At 47.3% G+C, this 25,106-nt stretch overlaps 1 protein-coding gene across 3 annotated transcripts in view; it reads left to right on the top strand.

Annotated features, from left to right (window-relative positions):
* The window catches only part of LOC118570208, a 63,336-nt gene that overhangs the window by 10,871 nt on the left and 27,359 nt on the right, over nt 1-25,106 (top strand). Inside the window, exons 1-5 of one of the 3 annotated variants that reach the window (XM_036168551.1) lie at nt 46-340; nt 4,228-4,341; nt 15,103-15,177; nt 16,469-16,607; nt 17,804-17,907. In XM_036168551.1, the coding sequence (XP_036024444.1) occupies nt 122-340; nt 4,228-4,341; nt 15,103-15,177; nt 16,469-16,607; nt 17,804-17,907 (651 nt within the window). In that variant the 5' untranslated portion in view covers nt 46-121. Of the gene's footprint in view, nt 1-45; nt 341-4,227; nt 4,342-15,102; nt 15,178-16,468; nt 16,608-17,803; nt 17,908-25,106 lie in introns of those variants that run through there. The other 2 variants (XM_036168549.1, XM_036168552.1) reach the window with 2 other exon arrangements.

Genomic DNA, 25,106 nt, shown 5'->3' with positions numbered 1-25,106 from the left:
TGAGAGGCATCCGTTCCCACATGCCCTGTGGAGGGGGTGGTGGTAACTGAAGTTTGCAGGGGCCCTGCCTGGCAGCCAGTTTTCACAGCCAAAGGAAGCAGCGTGATGAGATAATAGTGACATGGCCATGGCAGGGAAGATGTTGCTATGGCAACACAGCAGCAGGGCTCTCCTGGGATGCTGCATCATAGCACAGCACACTACAGATGACGTCGAGACTGTGTTGGCCTCTGCAGGGCTGGCACACTTCCCCTCCTGCTCAGGCTCATCAGAGACCCTGGATTCAGCTTCAGGAGATGGGGGGCGGAGAGCAAGCATCTGGTGCCTGCTCCTTCCTTTGGTAAGGCCATCTCACCATCATCTCACCATCTTGGTGCTCTGAAGCAGGCTCTGCTCAGCCTCATAGGCTCTTTCTGCTCCCTGGTACTTGCTTTGTTTCCAAAGCTAATTAACACCAGGCTCCACTAATGTGCTGTGATGTTCCCTGGAGCTCCTGGGCCCCCACCACCTGCTCTTCCGCCCTTCCACTCATTTTCCTGGTTTTCCTCCTTCCCCCCAAAGGATGCCACCCTGACCCTGTCTGTGACATGTAGCCCCCAGTACAAAATGTTTGTTTATGATGATCCTCTGTGTGTGTGTGTGTGTGTGTGTGTGTGTGTGTGTGTGTACATGTGCACACATATGTGCATGCACAGAAGCAAAAGCTTGACGAGACAATATTTACACCCACCATGTAAATGCAATCTTTTCCATATTATATAGAACAAGTACATTGTTTTCTATTATATAAAATATTTTGCTGGCCATACTTATTTGAGAACATGACCCCAGTGGATTCACGGTTTGGAACGACCTGTTCAGGTTCATGTGCCTGACAAGGGATAGATGGCTCCGACCCCTCTCTCCTTCCTTCCCAGCACCAAAAGTGGAGGGGGCAGGGCTGGCTGGTGTCACTGTTCTAGGAATACCAAGATGAAGCAGACAAGAAGGTCTTCCTCCAGTGGGTGTCCACAGGTTCGCAAGCTGCTTACCTTCCTCATTGGCCAATAATCAAAAGAGTATTTTGCAAATCCTAATAACTCAGTGAAAGGAAACCAACCAAACTCCAGTTTGTTAATATAGATGTATCATGTCTTCTTCCTCCCTCCCTTCCCTCTCTCCTTGTCTCTTCCATCTCTTTTTATCAGAGGAGAAATGGATATCCAGCACAGGGTCTCATGCATGCAGAGCCAGGGACTCCACCACAGCCTGGCATGGAAGCCTTGGACGGAATTAAGAGTAAAGAGTGTGGGGAAAAAGTAGGATATAGCTACTTCCGACTCTTAAATTAAATTCTGTTTGAGGCCAGGACACTAAATCCCACTTTTCCCAAGTCCCACTAAGACATTAGACTTCATCATCAAGATTCAGTGAGAGCTGGGTATAGTGGCATACACTCAGAATCCTGGCACTCAGCTCAGGAGATTTGCCACATAGTGAAACCCTGTCACAACCAACCAGACAAACACATGACAAAGATTCAGTGGCCACTGAAGCAAAGGAGTTCAAATAAAAGAGTTAGGGGACGTTAAAGAAATCACACTCCACAGAGAACCAGGAAAGTTGATTTTGAGTTTGACTGTGAACCTGTCACTGCTGAGTTAGGAGACCAGTTGGTCAGCTATGATCTCAGACCCAGGGTCTGTTGTGAGTGAGTCACATAAATGCTCTACCATCAGGCACACACACGGTGCACAGACATACATGCAGACAAGACACCCAGATGCATAAAATAAAGCTAGTGTTTTTGGTTGTGAGCCTAACCGCTAACGCCTGAGCCATCTCTCCAGCCCCAAATAAATAAACTCAAAGAAAAACAAGTTTAGTTGAATGTTTCTGCTATTGTTTACCACCTGTCTCAGGGTTTCTGTTGCTGCAATAGAACACCACAGCCAAAAATCAACTTGGGGAGGGAAGGGTTTATTCGGCTTACAGGTCCATATTGCTGCTCATCATTGAAGGAAGTCAGGACAGGAACTCAAACAGGGCAGGGATTGGAGGTCTGTTTTCTCATAGAACCCAGGACCACCAGCCCAGGGATGGCGCCACCCACCATGGGCTGGGCCCTCCTGCATCATCAGTCCTTAATGAAGAAAATGCGTTATAGCCAGATCTTAGGGAGCCATGTTCTCAGTTGAAGTCCTCTCCTTTCAGGTAACTCCGGCGCTGTCAGGCTGCCGTTGATTGCCCCTCAGCACTACCTCAGTCTTTGCGGCTCATCTCGAAGGCAGGCGCTGTTTGGGAGTTACACAAGAGTTCTGACTTTGTTTATCTTAGTCTCCTAGTGATTCTGAGAGACAGGTGATGTCTTAGGGTTTCATTGCTATCGACAAAATACCCGAAAAGATAGTAAAGATCCATTTGGGCTCACAGCTTCATAGTGAAGTTCTGAACCCATGCCGAGTCAGAGTGCAGGCCAGAAGAGCACACGGATGCAGGCCTCTCATCTCAGCCGCTCCCATGCAGCCCGCTGCTCCTTAGCCACTGCCTTTGCCGTAGCCCCCCCCCCCCATCCCCACCTGATCACCCTCACGTGTGTGCATGTCTTTGCAGCCCCGTTTCCTCTCACAAGGACATGGCGTTAGATCAGGGCCGGCTCTGTGAACTCAATCAGTTCATTCGCCTCTTTCAAGGCCCTGCCTCCAAATGCAGTTCTATTCTGAGGTACTGAGGTGGGGGCTTTACTTTGTGGCTATTGGGGACCATGAGAGCCTGAAAAACTCTAGAGCCTGAGAATAGATGAGGCTACAAGGGTTGGGGAAAAGCGATGAGGTGACTGCTGATGAACGTTTTTTGGGGGGTGCAATGAAAATGTTCAGAACTTGATTATGGTGACCACTGCACATCTCTGCCAAGTCCCACTGAAGCCCATTGAATCATGGGCTTTAAAAGGATGAGTTTTAACTATATGAATTACATGCCTCAATTTTAAAAACTATTTTTTATTTTATTTATTTTTACTTTTTTTCCGGAGCTGAGGACCAAACCCAGGGCCTTGTGCTTGCTAGGCAAGCACTCTACCACTGAGCTAAATCCCCAACCCAAAAACTATTTTTTAACTTTATTTTATGTACATTGATGTTTCGCCTGCATGTAAGTGTGTGAGGGTGTTAGATCCTGGAGTTATCGTTGTGAGCTGCCATCTGGATGCTGGGGATCGAACCCAGGTCCTCTGAAAGAACCATCAGCCCTTAATTACTAAGCCATCTCTCCAGCCCCAAAGAGCTATTTGCAATTATGTGTATACATGTATGTGTGTGTGTGTGGGGGGGGGTATGTTCATGTGTATGCAGTCAGAGGCCAGACGACATCAGATAACTCTGGCGCTGGAGTTACGGGTGGTTGTGAGCTGCCTAACTTGGGTGCTGGGTCCCCTGCGAGAGTGGACATGATCTTAACCTCTGAGCCATCTCTCCAGTTCCTACTCTAACTTGTTATAGGAGAGGACAGCCTGCAAAGGTCACTGTGTATAGGAGGTTGTGGGGAAAGAAAGGAGGGGTAAGGCTGAGGTCATGAAGATGATCTTTCTGGAGACCTATGACAGCCATGGCTGCCAGTGTCCTCTATAAGCCCCCACTCAGAAGGCTCTGCCTCCATGTCCAGTGTCTCGGACAAACACCTGCCAGCTTCCACCATCCACAGCCCCTTAGCCCCGTTGCTCAGCTACAGAAATCAGAGCATTGCTTACTGCTGGGATCACAAAGCCAAGAAACAGAAGGAGCATGCTTGGAAGGAGGGGGCTGGGCTGGAGGCAGAGCATGTGGCCAGCCAGAGCCAGGCGGTTTGCAGCCCCTCCCTGCCTGGCGGATCTGGCTGCTGTGCTCAGAAAAGCAATTTCCTTTCCAGCGGCATTTGGGAGGCTCGGGATTGTCTCGCCTGCTTCCTCACCTTCTGTAACAGTTCCTGTGGTGTGCCCACTTTGTGCTGTAGCTAGCACGGGAAGATGGCCAGTGTGCAGCATCGAGGAGCTGCTGTTCCAGCGTGCTTCGTAAAAGGGCTTTCTGCTAACGTTCCTAACCGCTTCCAGGACTGGCTTGTGCATCTTTTTTGTTTGGGGGTACACATAAGCACCAGCAAGCTAAGTGTACAGTACATCACAGTGTAAAAAGTGTCTCACTGTATAAAACAAAAACAACAACAAAAACCGCTCTAACCCAAAATTTAATTTTTGTTGTTCGTGTGACTTAGGATGTCCCAGATCTTGAGAGACCATTTAAAAGAGCCAAAGGAAAGAAACACAGGGACAGTCGTGCCCAGGTGGAGGACTCGGAGAAGGCAGCGCAGCAGATCTCGCTGGAACAGGTAGCCACTGTGCTATTGTGAACAAAGGGAGTCAATCTTGTCTTTGATCTTTCTCTATTTGATGTCTCAGTTCCTATCAGAGTGGCAGGACACTCCACTGTGCAGCGGGGACGGCAGTGAGTGCCTCCAGAGAATTCAAACCCCGAGAACATAAAATTATAACAAAGTTTTGTTTTGTCAGTCACATTCCGACATCCAAGGTCGCGCCGTGAATTAAAATCACCCAACAGCATTATTTGGAAAGTCTAGGAACAAAGGCGCCTTGTTCTCTGGCGCCCTCTGGTGGAGTAGAGGGGGCGTAGCATATCCGAAGCGGGAGATACACTTGGCTCAAACCAGGATCCAAATGCTTCCCTCACCCCGCTCCAGTGACCTTGACACCAAGGATAAAACTGTGAAAATCTTCCTGTGTCCTGTGAATTCACCCTTGAGTTTCAAAATGCAGAAACTTGAGATCTGGAGGAGAGAGATTTTGTCTACCTCAGGTACATGTTGAGGCCAGGGTCCTGAGCAGGGGGACCTTTCCTGCTAATGAGCGAGAGCTGGCCAGGCAGGCAGTTTGGGAAGACTTGGTAGAGAGAACTTAGTGTCCACTGAAGTGGGCGGTGGGTTGGGGACACTGGGTAGCATTGGAAGTGAGTGCTGCAGACATCGGGCTGCGGCTGGGTTGGAGGACACAGGGACACTGCTAGGCGTGTGGGTTTGGGAGCATGACCAGGGTGCAGAGGCTCTCTCTCCTTTGGGGCCGAGGAAGTCCTGCTGTCCACTCCACACCTGTGAATGGGCTGGGGCTGTGTTTCGGGCTCTGAGTTCCTTTGGTGGAAACACTTAGCGACCTGTGTGTGCACCCATGTGGCCAGAAGGGTGAGCCGGCAAAGACAGAAAAATTGGAGACATTGAGTCATCCCAGGAGCTGTAGGAATTGCCCCGGTGTTACTGGCAGGGAGTGGTCTCATATGGGATCCACTGACCCTCTTGGTGCTTGCCCAAAGCACCGAGATGTTTGGCGCCCTTGGGCACAGTCACCATTTTCCGTATTTCATGGCTAACTAGATTGCTGTTTAATCACAATGAAGAAAACACTCCCTTTATGTTTTGTTCACAGATTAGAGGATACTAATGAGAGATTTCTGGAAAAACATAAAACTTCTAAGTGTCAGTACTAGAAAAAATTATAGATTGACTCTGTACCACTACATGCACCCATCTCACAGCTTCTGAAAGCCCACACACGTGCACACATATGAATCCACACACAAAGACCAAGAAGACATTTAAAAAAAAATCAACAGACAGAAGCCAAGTTTCCATACTGTAGGGAGGAAGATGCATGTGAGCTTCAGAGTCCTCTATTTAAAAAAACTACTTTTTGGCTGGGGATATAGCTCAGTGGGTAAAGAGCATTTCGTTGCAGGTATGAAGATGTGAGTTCTGTACCCTAAACCCAATTAAAGCAGCTAGGTGTGGTGTTGCACACCTGTGATCCTAGCACAGGAAAGGGGGTGATGGCAGGATTCCTGGCAAGCTTGGCCTGCTTGGTGAGTTCCAGACCAGTGAGAGACCCTCAAAAAAACAAGGTGGATGGCTCCGGAGGAGCACCACCCAAGGTTGACCTCTCACCTCCACATATATGTATACATACCACTGAATTGCACACACACATACACACATGCATTTAATATTTAATAAGGAGGGACAGGGCTGGAGAGATGGCTCAGCAGTTAAGAGAACTTGCTGCTCTTCCAGAGGTCCTGGGCTTGAGTCCTGGCACCCACATGGTGCCTCACAACCATCCTTAACTCCAGCTCTAGGGGATCTGACACCCTCTTTTTCTTTTTTTCTCTCTCTGCCACAATCAGAAATGCAAGTGGTATACAGATACACATGCAGGCAAAACACCTTTTCATAGTTAGGGTTTCTATTGCCCTGGTAAAACCCCATGGCCCAAGCAACTCAGGGAGGAAGGGTTTGTTTCATCTTATAGCTTCTTCTCCATCCTCTAGGGAAGTCCCTGCAGGAGATCAAAGCTGGGACTGGAGTGTAAGCCACAGAGGGGTGCTGCTTAGTGCCTTGACTCCCCAGAGTTGTTCACCCTTCCTTACAGCACTCAAGACCACCAGCCCAGATATGGCACCGCCTACATCAGTCAAGAAAATGCACCTCAGTCTTGCCCACAGGACAGTCTGGTGGGGGCATTTTCTCACTCAGTTGAGATTTCTTCCCCAAATGACCCTAGCTTGTGTAAGGTTGACATAAAAGCCAGAATAATGCTCATACATACAACTCTTTTTTCCCCCCCCCCCCCAAGACAAGGTTTCTCTGTGTAGCTCTGGAGCCTATCCTGGACCTTGCTCTTTGTAGACCAGGCTGGCCTCCAACTTACAGAGATCCACCTGGCTCTGCCTCCAGAGTGCTGGGATCAAAGGTGTGTGCCACTGCCGCCACCGCCGCCGCCACCTGGCCACACAACATTTTTTTTTTTAAATTAAACTACAGAGATGGCTCAGTGGTTTATGCAGACAGAACACTGTATACATAATAAATCTTAATAAATAAATAAATAAATAAATAAATAAATAAATAAATAAATAAATAAATGAAATACGGGAGGAACTACTTAAAGACCTGGCCCGTGGTGGTCAACTGTGTACCAGCCGTCCCATCTCATGCAGCCGGGCCTTCTGAGAGCCAGGCAGGTCAGGATCAGGACTGCATTCGAAAGAGCCACAAAAATAAAACTAGAGCCACATGTAGCCTCCAACCTAGCAACCTCACATCTACAGTTTTTTTCAGATGCCATTGGCACAGGGACACATGACCTGGAGACAGTGTAATCACTGACAGTCTGTAAGGGCACAAGGTGGACACCACTGAGTGTCACGCAAAGCAGGCTGGACCGTGAAACCATGAGCAGAGCTTTTGGTTTCTGTGCCTGGATATGGAGAGATCTCTCGAGCCTGGGGTTGCCACTCTAGTTGGAGGTGTGAGCCTGGGAGAGTGGGGCCTAAAAATGAGGTGGACTAAAGTCTCATGCAATGGCCAGCTTTATTTAGAGCATCAGACAATTTATACTCCAAGTGTTAAGAAGAGTCATCTGAGAAATGTATACAATCATAAGGACGGGCTGCATGTGGCCAAAACATGTTTCTCCACAGAGGCACGTAAACCAATAACAATAGTCAGCTGCAATGAATAATCTGTGGTTTGGAGAAACCGAGGTCACAAGACTCTTGTCTTGTTTTCTTGGAACTTTCTTATAGGCACTCATAATTCTCTTCATCTGACTCCGTTCTCAGACTGTGTTCAGACAGCCTCATGCCAGGGGAAAAGCAGGGTACAGAGGCTTGGGCAGCGTCTGTGAAGAAACAAGAATAGACCGATGTGCGTTTGGAAGAGGACGCTGACTGGGTCGTCTGAATGGGAAATGTATTTGAAGACTTGGACCCCAGTTGGTGGCGGTGTTTGGGGAGGCCATGAGAGGTACAGCCTTGCTGGAGGAAGAACGTCACTGATGCTGAGCTTTGAGAGCTCTACCTTTGCCCTATTTCCAGTTTGCTCTCTAGCTCATGTTTGTGGTTGAAGATGTGACCTCTCACCTTCCAGCTCTGGCCATTATGCCGGCTAAAGTAGCTACGCCTCCCCACCAGAGTGGACCCTCCCTCTGGAAACAAAAGCCGGAATAAACCCTTCATGGTGTTTTATCACCGCAACAGAAAAATAAGCAATAAAGAAGTAAACCAGGGACTGAGGAAGACAGGAACCTGTAGAGAGTGTGACGGAAGAGAACCGACTTGGTAAAGGAAAATATGGTATTTTCCAAGTTTTAAAAGAACTCTACAGCCAGATTCCTGAACCCAGTGAAACCGCCCTCCAGGAATGAATGGGAAATCAAGACCGAAGGGAGGTCATGATTTCCTTTTTTTGAGGTTTACTTTTATTTTATGTATATGGGTGTTGTGATTGCATGCATGTCTGTTCAGGTGGATGTCTATGAGTTCGAGGCTAGCCTGGTCTACACAGCAAGTTCCAAGACAGCCTGTCTTCAACCCCCTGTCAAGACCTTGTCTCAACACCCCCAAAAGAATTTTACATTTATGGTAAAGGCCTAAATGTGTTTCCTCTCATGTTGGGAACAAAGCGTAAATGCCCCTTCTCATCATTCTTAAATTCAATAAATCAAAACGCAGAATCAGAAGCCACAAAGACTGAAGAATAAAAATGTTCCTATCTGCGATTTATAAGCAAAATCCTTAGGTATAAACCCACAAGAGATATATCCTGTGTGCTGAAAGTTACACAAAGCTGATAGGAGAAACCAAAGTCTGAACAAACAGGGAGAGATGCTGCTATAATCTGAACAGTTCCCAAGTTTATGGGTGGAAGCTTATTTGCCAGTTCACAGTATTCAGTAAGAGTCCGGGTGTCTAAGGAGGTGTTTAATCATGACAGCTCCAGCCTGGAAAATGAGATTAACAACTTTATAAAGGGCTTGAGGAGCTGAGCTTGCTCTTCCACCTCAGTTACCATGGACACCGCTCCTGAGAGGCACAGCACCAAGAAGCCATCTTGGAAGCAGAGGGCAGCTTTCCTTAGGTTCATACCGTCTCCTTGAGCCAAGGTATAAACAATACACATAAGTTTGTACCTGGTCTGTGGCGATTCATTACTGTGGTGTCAACAGGCCGAGACCAAAGCTTAGGTAGAAAAAGTGTCTCCTGTACCAGCAATGACAGCCAGTCAGTCTGTAGGTAGAGGAAGAGAGTATTCCAGAAATGTACAGGGCTACAGAGACCAAGCAGGGGGAGGTGGTCTGCCTGCTTTCAATATGGAAATTATTATAAACCCACACAATGAAGACACAGGAACAGCATGAAAGGCCTGTAGTGAGCTATGTACACAGTCTGGAGAGACGGCACTGGAAATGGACCTGGGGCAAATGTATGCTAGGTGAGTGTTCAACCCCTAGCCACACTCCCAACCCTGCACAAACCATTGTTACCATAGTTACAGACACTTGTGAACTGCCACATGCGTTCTGGGAACTGGGAATTGCACCCTGATCCTCTGGGGGGGGGGGGGCAGCCAGTGTTCTTAACCCCTGAGCCATCTCTCCAGCCCTACAATGCTAGTGAATTGTTGAGTTCTATGTTTTGGAAATTAGCCCCTGATGCTGTGGAAGGTTTACAGCTCTCTCTGCTGGTCCTGGCCTGGGCAGGCTCTTCTTGGTTTGTGACAGCTGGGCCCCTTGTTAGGAATAATGAAAGTTCTGCACATCTGAGAGAACTGTGTGGCTTGTGTACCCTGGTCTCCACTGTGGTCCCTAACAGGGTCCCCAAGCTGTTGCTAGGCCGGGGAATCTGGCTGGATCCCTTGAGCTCACCCTCAAGAGCTCACTCAAGTTTGTGAACCCATACTGGGGCAGGATGGGTAAGTAAATATAGTTACCTGAAGGTTTTGAAGGCAAAGTTTACACCTTTCAGAATGGTCATTGATGTGGAAATAATTCCTCAAAATCACTGGCTCTTCAGGTCCCCAAACCCCAGACTCATTCCCTCCACTGCAATCTCCCAGCTGCCCCCCACCCCTGCCACGGCCCCCACCTTGATGGGATTAAAATACCCCCATACCTTTCTGTTGACAGGACTTAGTGTCAAATGCCACTGTCCTGCAGGAGGCTGATTACCATTTGATTAATATGCACATAAAATGTTGTCTGAGCCCAAATACACAAGTTGGGAAATCAAAGGGCACCCCTTCACACCCTTTTCTGGTTTCATCCTGAATGTTTATTTTGTTTGAAACAACTTCCTCGGTTTCCTTCCTAAAAGAATAAGAAATCTCCATTTTAAAGTGAAATCACTGCCCCCAAATGCACACGCCCCCAGCCAGTTCCCGTCCCGTGAGAGCGGAGGCCTCTCTACAGCTGTCCGGGAGACTCTTTAATATATATTCTCCCCCACCCACCCACCCCCGGGAAATTCAGAAGCTACAAAGGGCTGCTGTTTGGCTGGGTGCTATAGTGATACCTGAGTAATGCTTATGGGTTTGGGCTGTGTTATGGGTGTGTGTGAAATAATTACTAAAATATAGTGTGCTTCCTATTACATTCCCATAAATAAATGTAAAAGATCTTTAACAAAATGCTTGTGGATAGTGGAGAGTAGGTTTCCTACTGCAAGTTTCGTCTCATGAGTGTGTTTTAAGACGCTGCCCACAGAGTACAGGAAAGAGGGCTCAAGATGCACACGGTTTAAGAGCTTAATTACACTTTGCAGACACAGTTGGCAGATAAATGGTTAAAGCTTCCAAGGCGTCACAATGATTTGTGTGGGTGACGATTTGCTTCTGAGACAGATTTTTTGAAGACTTAAAGTTATAACAACTTGTTAAGTGGTTTCATTTTTTTTCTCCTGACCAAAATAGTGGAAATTGTTTTTAAAAAATACACTTTTGAAATCCAACAGACTTTAAACATATTTATTTCCCCCACCCCATTTTTTTTTTTTTTCCTCTGCAACAAAGATAGGGAGATTCTAGGAATCTGCCATGGGCTGAGTAGGTGAAATCCAAACCAGATATTCTGAATGGAATAATACTTAACAATTTTCATTCACTACATCCATGTGTTGTTCTGCAAATTAGCCGTGAGTGGAGGGCGCTTTCACTGTTTGAGTGTTTACCCCAATCTGGGTAGGGGCTTCTCAGTCCCTCGCTGGTCTAATTAGGCCCTGCTGGTATTTGTTTGCTTGTTTGTCTTTGAGACAGAGTCTGGCTGTGCAGCCCTGCCTGGCCTGGGACTCTTCCTTCTCCTGCTTCATTTTTCTGCTGGGACCCCGGGCATCAACCGTGGGCATTCGTTTGTGATATCTTCAGTAGAGTTTGAGGTCCAAGTCAATGGTACCTCAGGGCCCAGATCTGAACTTGAGTGCCCTCAAATTTAGGGTTCCCTGAGCTTTTACCCATTTCACTTTCCTCATTGAGACGCATCATGTAAGGAGGGGGTGCGCCGGCGCACACGGGAAGATGTGGACTGTGGAGAGCAGGCTCCCTCTCTCACCCCGCACTTTAGCAATGAGACTGGAAGGTTGGGTTTCCCTGGCTCTTCCCGCCTACTCTGGACGTCTGCCTTCACAGACGTCCTTAAACTTGACTCTTGGCAGTCAGACTTCATTCAGTCATTCACATGAGACACTGTTAGACAGAAAGTTGACAGATGAACAGGGTTTGAAGGCCCTGGTGCCGGGCTCCAGGAAGAGAGATGGAAGTGGATCCTAGTGCTGTATAAGGGTGTACGAGAAGGAGTTTGTTTGTTTGTTTTTCCACTGTTATTTTAAATTTGGTTTTAATTTTGGGGGAGATGCTGCTGAGAGTCTGACCATAGGACCTTCTGCCTGGGCTCACACACTCTGCTGAGTTCAACCCTCAGCCTGGGGCTTTCATCTTAGACAGGAGAACTAAGTCTAATAAAGATTTATTTTTATATGTGTAGGAGTGTTTTGCCTGACTATATATATATCATGTGCATGCACTATCCATGGAGGCTATAAGAGGGTGCCAGATCCCCAGAACGGATAGTTGTGACCCGCAGTGTGGGTGCTGGGAACTGAACCCAGGTCCTCTGCAAGGGCAGACAGTCCTCTTAAGTGGTGAACCATCTCTTCAGCCCCAAGGGCTAACTGTACAAAGCCCACGGGTCTCCTGCCTCCTCCAGGGGCCAGGGGTACTTGTGTGTGACCATCTATTCAATAGGAACAGTGCAAGTTTGTGTTCATCTCTTACTTATACTAATGGCATGAAAATCTCTTAGACTTTAATCAGCTGCAGTTTTTTTTAAAATGGGTTGTTTCCCCAGGAGTACATTGAATTGATGTTTCTCTCTAGACTTTTGTCTTGAGGGTACCATTCAGAGGCTTGCTAAGCAAGGGCATCTAACATCATAGGTTTGTGTGCCAAACCGCTCACTTTGTTTTCACTTCTCCATGTTTCTTTATTTTCCATTGTTCAACCAAAGTGAAAGGCTCAGAAAGAAAAACGGGAGACTGGTGGAAGACAAGGGCTGTGAGAGGGTAGAGAAGCCCAGGCTTGTGGGGTGTTGGGTGGGCTTGAGACTAGTATTAGCACAGGGAAGCGCAGAGGGTGGCTGGAGTTCACCAAGGTGGCCTGGGGCCTGTGCACCCCACAACATGCTCTATAGGCTCCTGGGAAAACAGTGATGGGGTCCCTGAACCAACAGGACAGGACACCCAAAGCTTTGGAAGCTTGATACATAACAAGCCTGGAATCAAGGCAGCCGAAAAGGAAGTGACGTGGGTCAGTGCCGTCTCTGAGCTTTGCCGCTCATGCGCAGTATCCTAACCACCAGTGGGAACAGCAGCACAGGGCCCATCAACCTTGTAGATGTTATTTGTTTATTAATCTCTCTGTGTGTGTGCATGTTTACACACACGTGTCATGATACAACGGTGGAGGTCAGAGGACAATTTAGGGGAGTGGGTTGTCTCTTTCCACCATGTGGATCCCAGGGATTAACTCAGGCTCCACGGCAAAGCTTTGCTCACTAAGCCATCTTGCAGGCTCTCTCAAAGTACTTTTTTGTTGTTGTTGTTGTTTTGTTTTGTTTAAGGCAGAGTTTCTCTGTGTAACAGCCCAGGCTGTCCTGAAACAACTCTGTAGATCAGACTGCCCTTGAACTCACAGAGATCCACTTGCCTATGCCTCCTGAGTGATGGGATTAAAGACTGATTGGTGGAGGTAAGATTAGTCTGGGGGCTGATTGGTGGGAGGCTGTAGTGGTTAGGGGCCTATTGGTGGTGGGAGTCTAGTGTCTAGGGCTTGTTGGACAAGAGGATAGGAAAAGCTGTCTTTAGGTAGCAGAAGTCTGGGGGCATCTGCTGAGCCAGTGGGAGGCTGGGGGAGGGGCACTGTTCATTGGTTGCCCCTCTGAGAACTGCTTGGTCAGTTCCAGCCAGTTCTAGTTAACCAAAACTAAGGCCTGGTCCATGTCAGGGCTGGTAGGGGAGCCTGTCACGGCCATAGTTTGGCCACTCGGTCCTATCAAGACGTGCTCCACCACTGCCTAGCCCAAAGTACAATTTTAATATATGCATTTGAATGATGGAAGGCATGCTAATTTTTGCTTGTTGGGGAACAAGATTTTAGGCTTTTCCAAAGAACATTACAAAGATTTTGATATATAATGAAAACATGAAGTTGTAGATTCAGGACCAAATGTGTGTGTGCGTGTGCGCTAAATTCCTGTTTTGGGTTCTAGTTCAATTAAAGTCATTGTGTCAGGAATTCCATTACAAAGTGGTTAATATGCTGTTCTTTTTTAAAAAAAAAATAACTATTCTTTTAAAAAATTATTTATTTTTATTTTATGTGCATTGATGCTTCACCTGCATGCATGTCTATGTGAGGGTATCAGATCTTGGAGTTATAGGCAATTGTGAGCTGCCTTGTGGGTACTGGGAACTGAACTCAGGACCTCTGGAGGAGCAGTCAGTGCTCTTAACCTCTGAGCCATCCCTCCAGCCCAATATGTTGTTCTTATGCTCAGTGCAGGGCACATGAAATATACAAATGAAAATATATTTGAATTTATTTTCATTGAGCAAAATGAACTGAAGCAGTGTGAAAGTGGAGGCGTGTGTGCCCACACTCACCCAGGGACCCCAGGAGGCAGCAGACTTGATTAACAGGAAGAGATACTCATTACCACAGTTCCTACCGGGGTTGCTTAAGGTGATTTGTCGTCTTTGAATTTGACTAAAGTATTTATGACGATCTACTTATATGATACCTCCTCTTCTTCCCATAAAAGAGATCATAAACATCTGCCCAAACATCTAAGGCCGGCCTGAAACTTATCCTCAGCTGGCTTTCCCACATACTTCCTGAATCATCTACCATGCGAAAGGGGAATTCCTAAGCCCCTCTTTGTGTGTGGTCTGGGGAATGACTTGGAGACAGACCTGTGAGGCTCTGGGTACCCAGGACTGGGAATAGCGGGTGGGAGGGGTGGCCGCTGGGTGTCGCTGCTGTGAAGACAAGAAGGTAAGAAGACCAGCATACCCGAGGATGCTGGGAATGTGTGCAGGTAGTGCTCCCCACCCCCACCCGCCCCACACCCCAGCCTCTGTAGGAGGCTGGGACCCACCCCGCCCTGGAAGAACGCCAGCCCAGCGCCCAGTAGTAAATGACATGAGATATTTTAGACTAGCCACTGGTCCTTTGAGCAACTTGGAAACACGGTTTACAACTTGCGGATTTTCAGAGGCACATTTGGGAAGTCAAATGACTTCCTTTAAAACAAAAAACCGTTTCAAAAGACTCTGGAAGGTGGGCTTAACACCCCTGATCTCCCACCGTGGCCAGCCAAGGTTGGGGGTGGGAGGCAGGCAGCCCTTTACCTTGGAGTTGGAAGCCCATCTGCCCCCTGCAACTGCAGGTCCTGAGAAGAGATCACAGAATCCGAGGGCCCTTCTCCTCATCCCTGAAGACACAAACTTGAAGGGGGAACCGATGGAGACTACAAACAGGTTTATGGCCTGCCAGCAGGGGCCTCTGGGCTCCAAATTGTCAGGCGAGGTAGTCCCCGGCGGTTTTGGCTAGGCGGGTGCACAGGGCCCCGCGGTGCGCTCATTAGCGCCCACTCTGCTTAATGGCTTCCTGTGGCTGCTTGTTTACTTCTCCTGTGCCTGAGGCTTTGTTTCTGGGCACTGCTCGCCCTGCTCACCACTTTGCTTTGCTTATTTGCAGCCACAGCCCGAAGCCCCGCCAGCATTCCCGCTCAAGGCCTCAACCCTGTACCCTCCAAGGTCCAACACCTACCTGGTAAGACAGGACAACCCCCCCCCCCCCCCCCCCCCCCCCCACCCCGCATGTAGTTCTCTGAGCATAAGCAGCACACTGTGCATCCCAAAGGCCCAGGAAAGGAGGACCCAGTCCCCTGCCGCTCCAGGTCGGCCTTTGCCACAAGGCGGTCCATCAGAGACAACTGCCAGTCATCTGCCCAGGAACTAAGCAGAGAGGAGACCCAAGCCCTACACATTCCTGGGCCTCTGGGCCTGGCTCTAAGGCTTAAATCGGAAGGGACTCCCCCTGGTCCTGGGTCCTTTAAATACTTCCTGCAGAGGGGGTAAGAGTTCTTCCTTTAGAGAGCCACTGCTGGACTCAGATTGTCCAGTCTCCGCAGAAAACTAGCTTAATCCGCCTCTCATTTCTGCATTCCGGGTGGTTGTGATGTCGGTGGAGCAAGCTACCTTTTGATCATCCAAAACAAACTCCTAGCTAGAGGGCAGTGAATGGCCAGATTTTATTTTACTCTTGGATTTGTTAAATCCCAGGCCACATTGTTTTTGCAGGAGGGCCATGACGTCTCTTGTGCTAGGTGTCCTGAACTCAGGCTAAGCTCTGTGTCTGCCAGCTCCCAAAGAGAGTCACTTACCTAAGGCTGCATAAGAGTCCAGGTGTTAATCTTAATCTCTGCACAGAAAGTGGTTTTGGAATGGCCTTTCTCTCATACAAATATGGGCTTAGTCGCTTGATGTTGGAGTCACCTATAAAAGCCACTTAGAACTATGTACATGAGTACCTTTGCTTTTCCCCAGACTGGAAATGGAAAATGTCACACTTAAGTTTTGAGTCTCTGGGACCCTGGGGGGCTTCTCTTCACTGCAAGTGCTGGAGGCAGCTGTTCCTCCATATGTCAAAACTGGCCATAGAGACGGACCCCTGTACCTACACGCACAATTATATTTGAGAGAGGGAGAGTCCAGAGACCGCCTTTCTGCTAAATTGGCAAGTGTATGTGCCTTATGGCAAACAGCATATTCCTACGTGGCAATGAAGGTAGTGCCTGCCTTCTGAGTGTTCTCTTTAATTGTTGAAATGTAAATGAATGCACAGAATTTACAGACAGAAAACTTCAAAAGTATGATGGATAGTATTAATTCTTGTGTCAGTCTTGGCAGGAACCCTGAGCCGAGGTAAGCCGAAGTTACCCAGAAGGCACTCTGATGTTTAGACACGGGATTACTTGTCTTCTGACTTCCATCAGTGTGCCATTAGAAATGTCATCCTGCAGTGTGCATTTATGTATATACCCGTTCTCTTTGAAAATAAGATTATAGGGCTGCAGGATGAGCTGACCAAATGTGGGATCCTGAAGAACGTGAGTGACTATGAGGACTTCTGGCAGCTGGTTCAGGAGGAAGCTCTTGGAAGGGACTTGAAAGAAAAGCTTCAGAAGATAAAATTTAAGTGTTTGTATTTTTCTTGTTTCCCCCCTGCGCTGGGGATTTTTGTTACTTTTAAGCAGATGGTTCCAGGAAGTGACAAGTAGTCTGTTTTTCAGCTGTGCTGAACGATTTAAAAGCTGTATTGATTTCTAATAATTTTATCAACGAGACAAAGGTTTGGGGGACCAAATAATCACCAGGGAGGAAAACAGTGGTGAACGTGGGTGATGTTCACCTTTCTGTCCAGTCAGCAGAGCTGGCGCTGCAGGGAACTGGGTCCCGGGTGAGAAGGATTGCCGAGTTTTTCCCTGGACCTTGCCAGGGTTTCCCACCTCTCTCACCAGAGTGAAGAAATTCATTTTGATAACTGTTGACTGTTTACTTCTTGCTAAGAGCTGAGTGGGCATACATATGACACATGGGGTGGAGTGTTGGCGGGAAGGCTCCTTTGCCCGTGTCTGTGGGTGCAGTGCCCAGAAGGCAGCCAGCTTGCTGCAGGAAGCTCCAGGAAGGTGGACCACCTGATGCATGGTGGCGTAGCTTTTCATAGTGTGCTGTCTGTCTGTGTGTCATCAGGACTGAAGTCTGGGGAAACTCACAGGCTGTAAGTCTTTCTGGATGAGTACAGAAAGCCATGCAGCTTGGGCGAGCGGTTTAAACTGTCTACAGGAGTTAGAGTTCACAAACCTTTTTCACTGTTGAAAACACCTTTGTGTGAAGGTAAAATATGGCAATTCCCAAGGTCAGTTTAGAAGTGTGTCTGCCGTCAAAGCTGTTCTTGGCCTTCATGATTGTTCATAAAGAGCAGCGTGGGGCTGGGAAGTTGGCTCAGCTAATGAAACATTTGCTGAACAAGCCAGAGGACCTGAGTTTGATCTCCAGACTAGACCATGTAAAAGCCAGGTGTGGAGCTTAGCATATAATCTCAACCCCAAGGAGATGGAGAACAAGGGTCCATAGGGATCAATGTCCAACCAGGCTCGCTGAATTGGCAAGCTTCTGGGCACTGAGAGACCTATCTTAAAAAGTAAGGTGGGAAGGGTCTGGAGAGATGGCTCTGGTTAAGAGCACTCTCTGCTCTTCCTGAGGACAAACACTGAGCTGGCTTGTCAACATTAAGCAGCCTATCTCAACACGAATTCACACTTTTCCTGCATCTAATGAACACTTATACAATCACAAAGTTGGCTTGTTCATAACCCTCCAGTCTCTCCCGACAGTGATGAACCCCAGGCCCTGGCCGCCAGCTGCTTCTAGGAAAAAAGAAACTGAGATGCTGGTCAGCAGCGCTGATCCAGAGAGTGGAGCATGCCCGGGGACACAGGTAAGAGTTCCTCTGGGGATGAAAAGTACATCTTCCAATGCGATTTTTTTGGGGGGGGGGTGTAATTTTTTTCTATTGAAAATGTTTTGTGTCTACCACATTTCAAGATAGTTCTTGTTGTTGTTGTTATGTAGCAGTAAAATAACCATTTAAGCAAGTAGCTGGTGTGATATACATTTTAAATTCTTTTCTCTCTCTCTCTCTCTCTCTCTCTCTCTCTCTCTCTCTCCCCCCTCCCTCTCTCTCTGGTTTTCAAGACAGGGTTTCTCTGTGTAGTTTTGTGCCTTTTCTGGAACTCACTCTGTAGCCCAGGCTGGCCTGGAACTCACAGAGATGCACCTGTCTCTGCCTCCCGAGTGCTGGGATTAAAGGCATGCGCCACCACCGCCTGGCACATTTTAAAATTCTTATGTATTTCATTGAAGAATGTACAGCTGGAAAGCCATCTTCATTCCTGCATTCCTGGTGACTCTCAGGAGAACTATGGGACTGAAACAACTTGGGGAAGAGGGTTAGCAAGATAACTGAGTTATCTCTTACATCACTGTTACCAAAACCACAAACATAGTGGAACAGAGGACGTGTTTATTGTGACTCTCAGTCTCCATGGCAGGGAGGGGGGAACGTGGTGCTCATGACTGTGCAGCATGTGGTCAGGTGGCTCCTATCATGGCAGAACAGGAAGCCAAAGTCAGCTGGACCCAGGGAAACCCCCAGAGGTCCATCCCTGAGGGACCATACTTCCAACAGCTAGACATCACTTTCTCAAATGATCCACAGCCTCCCCAGTGATGTCACCAGCCAGGGAATGAGTACCTAAGACATGAGACTTCAGGGAGCATTCCATATTCAAACTTCAACAACTGCAAGCAGTTAGCTGTTCAGCGAGAAAGAAAAGTATTCATTTTTTTTTTATCCTATAAAAAAATATAGGTACAATCAATTCAGGAAGCCTTCCTCTCAGAGTATGCTTGTTGGGGATGGAGGAGCACTCAGTGGCTAAGAGAACTTTCTGCTCTTCCTGAGGCCATTGGTTCAGTTCCCAGCACCCACACTAGGCAGCTCACAACTGCCTGTAACTCCCACAAACAGGGGATCTGAAACCTTTTGGCCTCCATGGGCACTGCACACACACACACACACACACACACACACACACACACACACACACAAGCACACACACAAGCATGCACACACACGAGCATGCATACACATGCATGCAAATCTTCAAGAAAAAAGAAAGTAAGCTTTTCGTGATCCCACAGGGTCTGTGTTTTCTGATGAGGAAGAGCTGTTCTGTGGCGTGCAGGCTGCTCAGCTGAGCTGGATTCAGCCATTGCCTTAGTGAGACTTGGTTCTGTCTCTGTCCAGTCCTGAGCTCTATGGCAGGACATGAGGCTGGTGATCTGATCCACCACAAGCTTCTGGTCCCACACTTGACCCTGCTGTTCTGTGTATCTCCACCCCCTCCAGCTAAGGGATTCCATGCTAAGGAGCCTCATCCTCCAGGCAGAGTGCCGAAGTTTAGATCTTAAAGACCAAAGGATCTCGGGAGACAGCATGGACTATGTATGTCCAGGCTGTGCTGGGCAAATGGTACTTCAGTTTTACTTGGTGGATTTTAATTTATACACTGTCATGATGGTGATGGAGAAACCCAGTGCTGGGGTAGGACATCTGAGTTTGACTTTTTTTTTAAGGTTTATTTATTTATTATGTATACAGAAGAGGGCGCCAGATCTCATTACAGATGGTTGTGAGCCACCATGTGCGTGCTGGGAATTGAACTCAGGACCTCTGGAAGAGCAGTTGGTGCTCTTAACCTCTGAGCCATCTCTCCAGCCCTTGACTTTTTTTTTTTTTAAGGTTTATTTATTTATTAGGTACACAGAAGAGGATGCCAGATCTCATTACAGATGGTTGTGAGCCACCATGTGCGTGCTGGGAATTGAACTCAGGACCTCTGGAAGAATAGTCGGTGCTCTTAACCTCTGAGCCATCTCTCCAGCCCCTAAGTTTGACTTTTGACCTTGCCTCCTAACCAGTGGCTTGGGCAGGACTTCAAGCTCCCTGAGTCACTTCTTTCTCTAGAGAGGTATGACAATGTCCATTTAAAAGGACCTCAGAAGAGGGGCCCACACAGAAAGTTCACACTGCTCAGCTTGAAGACTGAATGCTGCTGAGAACATTTTCTTCCACCACAGATAGTTTTATCACCTTTTTTTTTTTTCCTTTTTGAGGTAGAGGCTTGCTACACAGCCTAGGTTGACCTCAAACTTGCAATCCTCCTGTCCCAGGTACCCAAATGCTGGGATTGTAGATGTAGGTTGCTATACTCAGCTCAAATAGTCTTATTAGGTTAATGTGTTGTTTTGAACTTCTCTACTGGAAAGCTATTTCAGCCCAAGTAGGAGCCAACATACTTAGACACATTCCTTCCACTGAGCCCAGCCTGTAGGCAGTGCTGAGCCTTGCTCTCACAAAGACTGCCTCACACACAGGTGCAAGGAGCGCCTCATTTTCAGTTCACTGCATACCATATTTGGGGGGTGGGCAGCTGTCAGATGGTTGAACTTGGCTGAGAGTTGGATTTACAGTCAACGGTTTAATTTACTTACCAACCGCATTTGCTGGAGAGGACAGAGGGCCCTTGACTGTAGACTCTGGATCTGTCTAGCAATTTTGAAACAAAGTAAGTCATGCACACAGTTCAGGAAAGTCGGTTTTCTGAAATGGTGGTAGAAACAGGCAACTGTTGGAGACAGTCACCATCTTTATCATCTTTGTAGAAATCTCAACATGATGGGGGGCAGGTAGGTGTGGGGGAGGTGATTGGGTTTAGGTGAGGTGGTAAGGTCAGGATGAATGTCCTCATAAAAGGAGTCTTGGGCGGGGATTTCTCTCCCTCCTTCTGCATGTGGGCACATAATTGGGGAGGTGGCTGTCTCTATCTCTAGGACCCACTGTGCTGGCTCCATGGTCTCTTAGGTTCACCTTTTGAACCAAGAGAAAATAGATTCCCACTATTTAAACAATCCAGCCTATGGTATTCTGTGACAGCAACCTGAGCTAAGACAATATTCCAATATACGCATTTCACAGTTCCTTCTTAATCCTGGGTAGCTTCAGAGATCAGAAAGAGGATCCATGGGAAGATGTCAGGGAAGTAAAGTTCAAATCAATGTGAGTGATGTTGATCTGACCCACGAATATGGGTCAATATGACCAATATGACCCAGGAAAGGTCACAATGCTTCAGCTAACTCAAAATGTGTAATAACTTAGTATAACAGAAACACCTAGAAAAGTGAACATATGATGTGAAGACAAGTGACCTACCACCTTCTCTCAGTAGCTATTAATTACTGATGTAGCTCTAGGGGTGGGACCTGGTGAGATAACCTCCATTCATGATAGCATGTCAACAGGTGGATTCATTGTTTGGCACTTATTTAGGTAATGGATGCAGCTTCCCTGTTGTATATAGAAGACACACTCTTGCAGCAGATGTTCTAGGCCTCTGGCTCTTACAGTCTTTCCACACACTCTCATGTGATGTTCCCTGAACCTTGGGTGTAGGAGTTGTATTGTAGATGTCTCAACTAGGGCTGATTGGTTGTTATGTTGACCACTTGTGGATTTCTGTAACTGTCTTCACCTGCTGCAAAGGGGATGCTTCATTGATAAGACATATTTTTTTTTTAAATGCTATATACTCATTAATCAGTTTTTTAGATTTTTAAAGAATTTCACACATGTGAGTGTTTTGCCTGCATGTATACCTGGTGCTCACAAAGGCCAGATGATGTGTTGGATCCCCTGGAACTGAAGTTAGATGTGGTCATTAGCTGCCATGTGAGTGCTGGGAATCAAATCTCATGTCCACTGGGAGAGCAGCTAGAGTATTTTTTATTAATTAATTAATTAATTAATTATTTTATATTCCGACCTCTTTCCCCTCCCCCTTCTCCTCCCATTCCCTCCCCAAGCTCCCCTCTGCCTCACCCCCACCCCTATCCACTCTGTTTCTGTTCAGAAAGGGGCAAGCCTCCCATGGATATCGACAGAACATGGCATATCAAGTTGCAGTAAGACTGATCACCTCCCCTTGTATTAAGGCTGGGCAAGGCAATCCAGTATGGGGATTAGGGTCCCAAAAGCCAGCCAAAGTGTTGTTAGGGACAGCCCCTGCTCTCACTGTAAGGAGTCCTGCAAGTAGGCTAAGCTACACACTGTCACGTAGATGTAGAACGCCTAGGTCAGTCCCATGTAGGCTCCCTGGTTGTCAGTTCAGACTCTGTGAGCTCCTACGAGATCAGGTTAGTTGATTCTGTTGGTTTTCTTGTGATGTCCTTGACCCCTCTGGCATCTATAATCCTTCCTCCCTTTCTTCAGCAGAATTCCCTGAGTTTGGCTTAATGTTTGGCTGTGTATCTCTGCATCTGTTTCCATCAGTTGCTGGATGAAGCCTCTCTGATGACAGTTGGATTAGGCGCCAATCTATGAGTATAGCAGAATATTATTAGGCATCATTACATTAACTATTTTTTTTTCTCTAGTCCTGTTTGGTTCTATACTAGGTCTCTGAGTCATCCAGCCTCTGGGTCCTGGTGCTCTGGGCAGTGTCAGGGGTGGGCTCACTCTCTTGGCCTGGGTCTCAGGCTAGAACAGTCATTGGTTGGTCACTCCCTCAGTCTCTGCGCCACCCTTACCCCTGTACATCCCACAGGCAGGACAGACTGTAAGTCGAAGGTTATGTGGCTGTGTTGGTGTCCCAATCCCTCCACTGGAAGTCTTGCTTGGTCACAGGAGAGGGCCAGTTCAGGCTACATATCCACTATTGCTTGGAGTCTTAGCTGGGGTCATCCTTGTAGACTCCTGGGAGTTTCCCTTGCACCAGGTTTCTACCTGACCCCGAAATGTGCCCCCTTTCCAGTCATCTCTTTCAGGACTCTCCCCCTCCATCCCACCCATCAACCTGATCCCTCCTGTTTCCATCCCCACTCGTCCACCCATGACATCTATTCTATTTCCTCTTCTCAGGGAGATCCAGGCATCCCCGCCTTGAGCCCTCTTTGTTGTCTAGCCTCTAGCCTCTCTGGGTCTGTGGATTGTAGCATGGTTATCTTTTATTTTACAGATAATATCTACTTATAAGTGAGTACATACCATGTTTATCTTTCTGGGTCTGAGTTTTCTCACTCAGGATGATTTTTTTCTAGTTCTATCCAGTTGCCTGCAAGTTTTGTGATTCTATTTTTTTAACAGCTGAGTAATACTCCATTGTGTAAATATACTATACCTTTTTTTATCCATTCTTCAGTTGAGGGGTATCTAGGTTGTTTCCAGGTTCTGACTATTGTGAATAATGCTGTTATGAACATAGGTGAGCCAGTGTCCTTGTACTATACTTGAGCATCCCTTTGAGTGTATGCCCAAAAATGGTATAGCTAGGATTTGAGGTAGATTGATTCCCAATTTTCTAAGAAACCACCATATTAATTTCCAAAGGGACTGTACAAGTTTGCACTCCCACTAGCAATGGAGGAGTGTTCCCCTTACTCCACATCCTCTCTAACATAAGCTGTCATCAGTGTTTTTGATCTTAGACATTCTGACAGGTATAAGAGGGAATCTATGAGTTCTTAATCTCTAAGCCATCTCTCCAGCCATGAGATTTTTTTATTTATTTATTTTTATTTATGTGTGAGTGCTCTATTTGCATGTACAATTTTATGCCAGAAGAGGGCATAAGATCCCACTATAGATGGTTGTGAGCCACCGTGTGGTTGCTGGGAATTGAACTCAGGTCCTCTAGAAGAGCACCAGTGCTCTTAACCACTGAGCTATCTCTCTAGCCCCCTTAAAAATTTTTTTTAAAGTTATTTATTTTTATTTGATGTGAATTGGTGTTTTGCCTGACTGCATGTCTGTGTGAGGGTGTCTGATCCCCTGGAACTACAGACAGCTGTAAACTGCCATGTGGGTTGTGGGGAACTAAACCCAGGTCCTCTGGAGGAGCAGCCAGTGCTCTTAACCTCTGAGCCATCTCTCTAGCCCCTTGACCCTGAGATTTTTTTAAAATGAGTATTTTGCCTGCATTTATGAACACCAGGTACATGCAGTGCCTGTTGAGGGCAGAAGAGGGTGTGAGATCCTCTGGAAATGGATATACAGACATTTCTGAGTCTCCAAATTCTTGGGTTCTGGGAACCATACCCAACCCTGGCATCCTTTTTCTCTTGATCCCCTGTCTAAGCCACCTGAGTGCTGGGAGGCATCAGACCCAACTACAACTCAGTAGCTTTCTGTGGGATGTTAATATTATTACAACCTCCAGATTTAAATTGAGCTGACTTAAAGGACCCTCTGTAATAATTAAAGGGCTGTGGGAAAAGACTCTGGAGAATGAACTAAAAGTAAACAGCGTCCTGGGTGAGTGTTTGACATGCGGACACCTGGTCCTCATGGAAGGCAGTGAGATGTAGGGCTGGCAGGTGACCAACAACAGTACTGGATGTGCCCTCAACACCCTCTTGGCTAATCTGTTCCCTCAGCCTGGGCAATGCTGTACCTAAAACATTTAGCAGACCCAGGCCTGCCTGGCTGTGTGCCATCTCCTTAAACTGGGATAACAAGATTCACAGGACAGTGCATGCAGGAAACGTCTCATAAACAACAACTGTGAGTTTACGGGTTCTAACAATTTGTTTACTTTTAAGGATACATTTTATTATTTCATGTGTATGTGTTTATATGTGCATTTATGCATGTGGGTGCCTGAGGAGGCCAGGAGAGGATGCCAGATCCCCTGGAACTGGAGACACAATGAACCGGAACTGGACTCTGGTCCTCTGTGAGAGCAACAAGCACTCTTAGCCACTGAGCTGTCTCTCCAGCCTCCAATGTCACAATTCATGAGTAAGTCAGACAGTGGCTTCTAACCCTGGACCCCTTCCTGTGATTGCTTTTGCTGTGTTACCCTTCACTTCCCTGCTGGGTAAAGTCAGGTGAATTTGAAATTAGTTTCAATACAGAGGCTGATGCAGCTCACACCAAACTGTGAGAAAGCCCCCGCCTTTAATCTGACCTGGCCCACGGGGAGGCCAAGCTCCTGTTTGGTCTGAAGGAGCAAGGCACACACACATCTGGGCTCCTCAGGAGCTGCGGGGAGGAGGAGATGGTTCACAGCAAGGTGA

The sequence above is a fragment of the Onychomys torridus genome, chromosome 19, assembly GCF_903995425.1.
Source record: "Onychomys torridus chromosome 19, mOncTor1.1, whole genome shotgun sequence".
Taxonomy (NCBI): Eukaryota; Metazoa; Chordata; class Mammalia; order Rodentia; family Cricetidae; genus Onychomys; species Onychomys torridus.
Note: the sequence above shows the minus strand (reverse complement) of the source record. Positions and strands in the feature narration are given on the sequence as shown.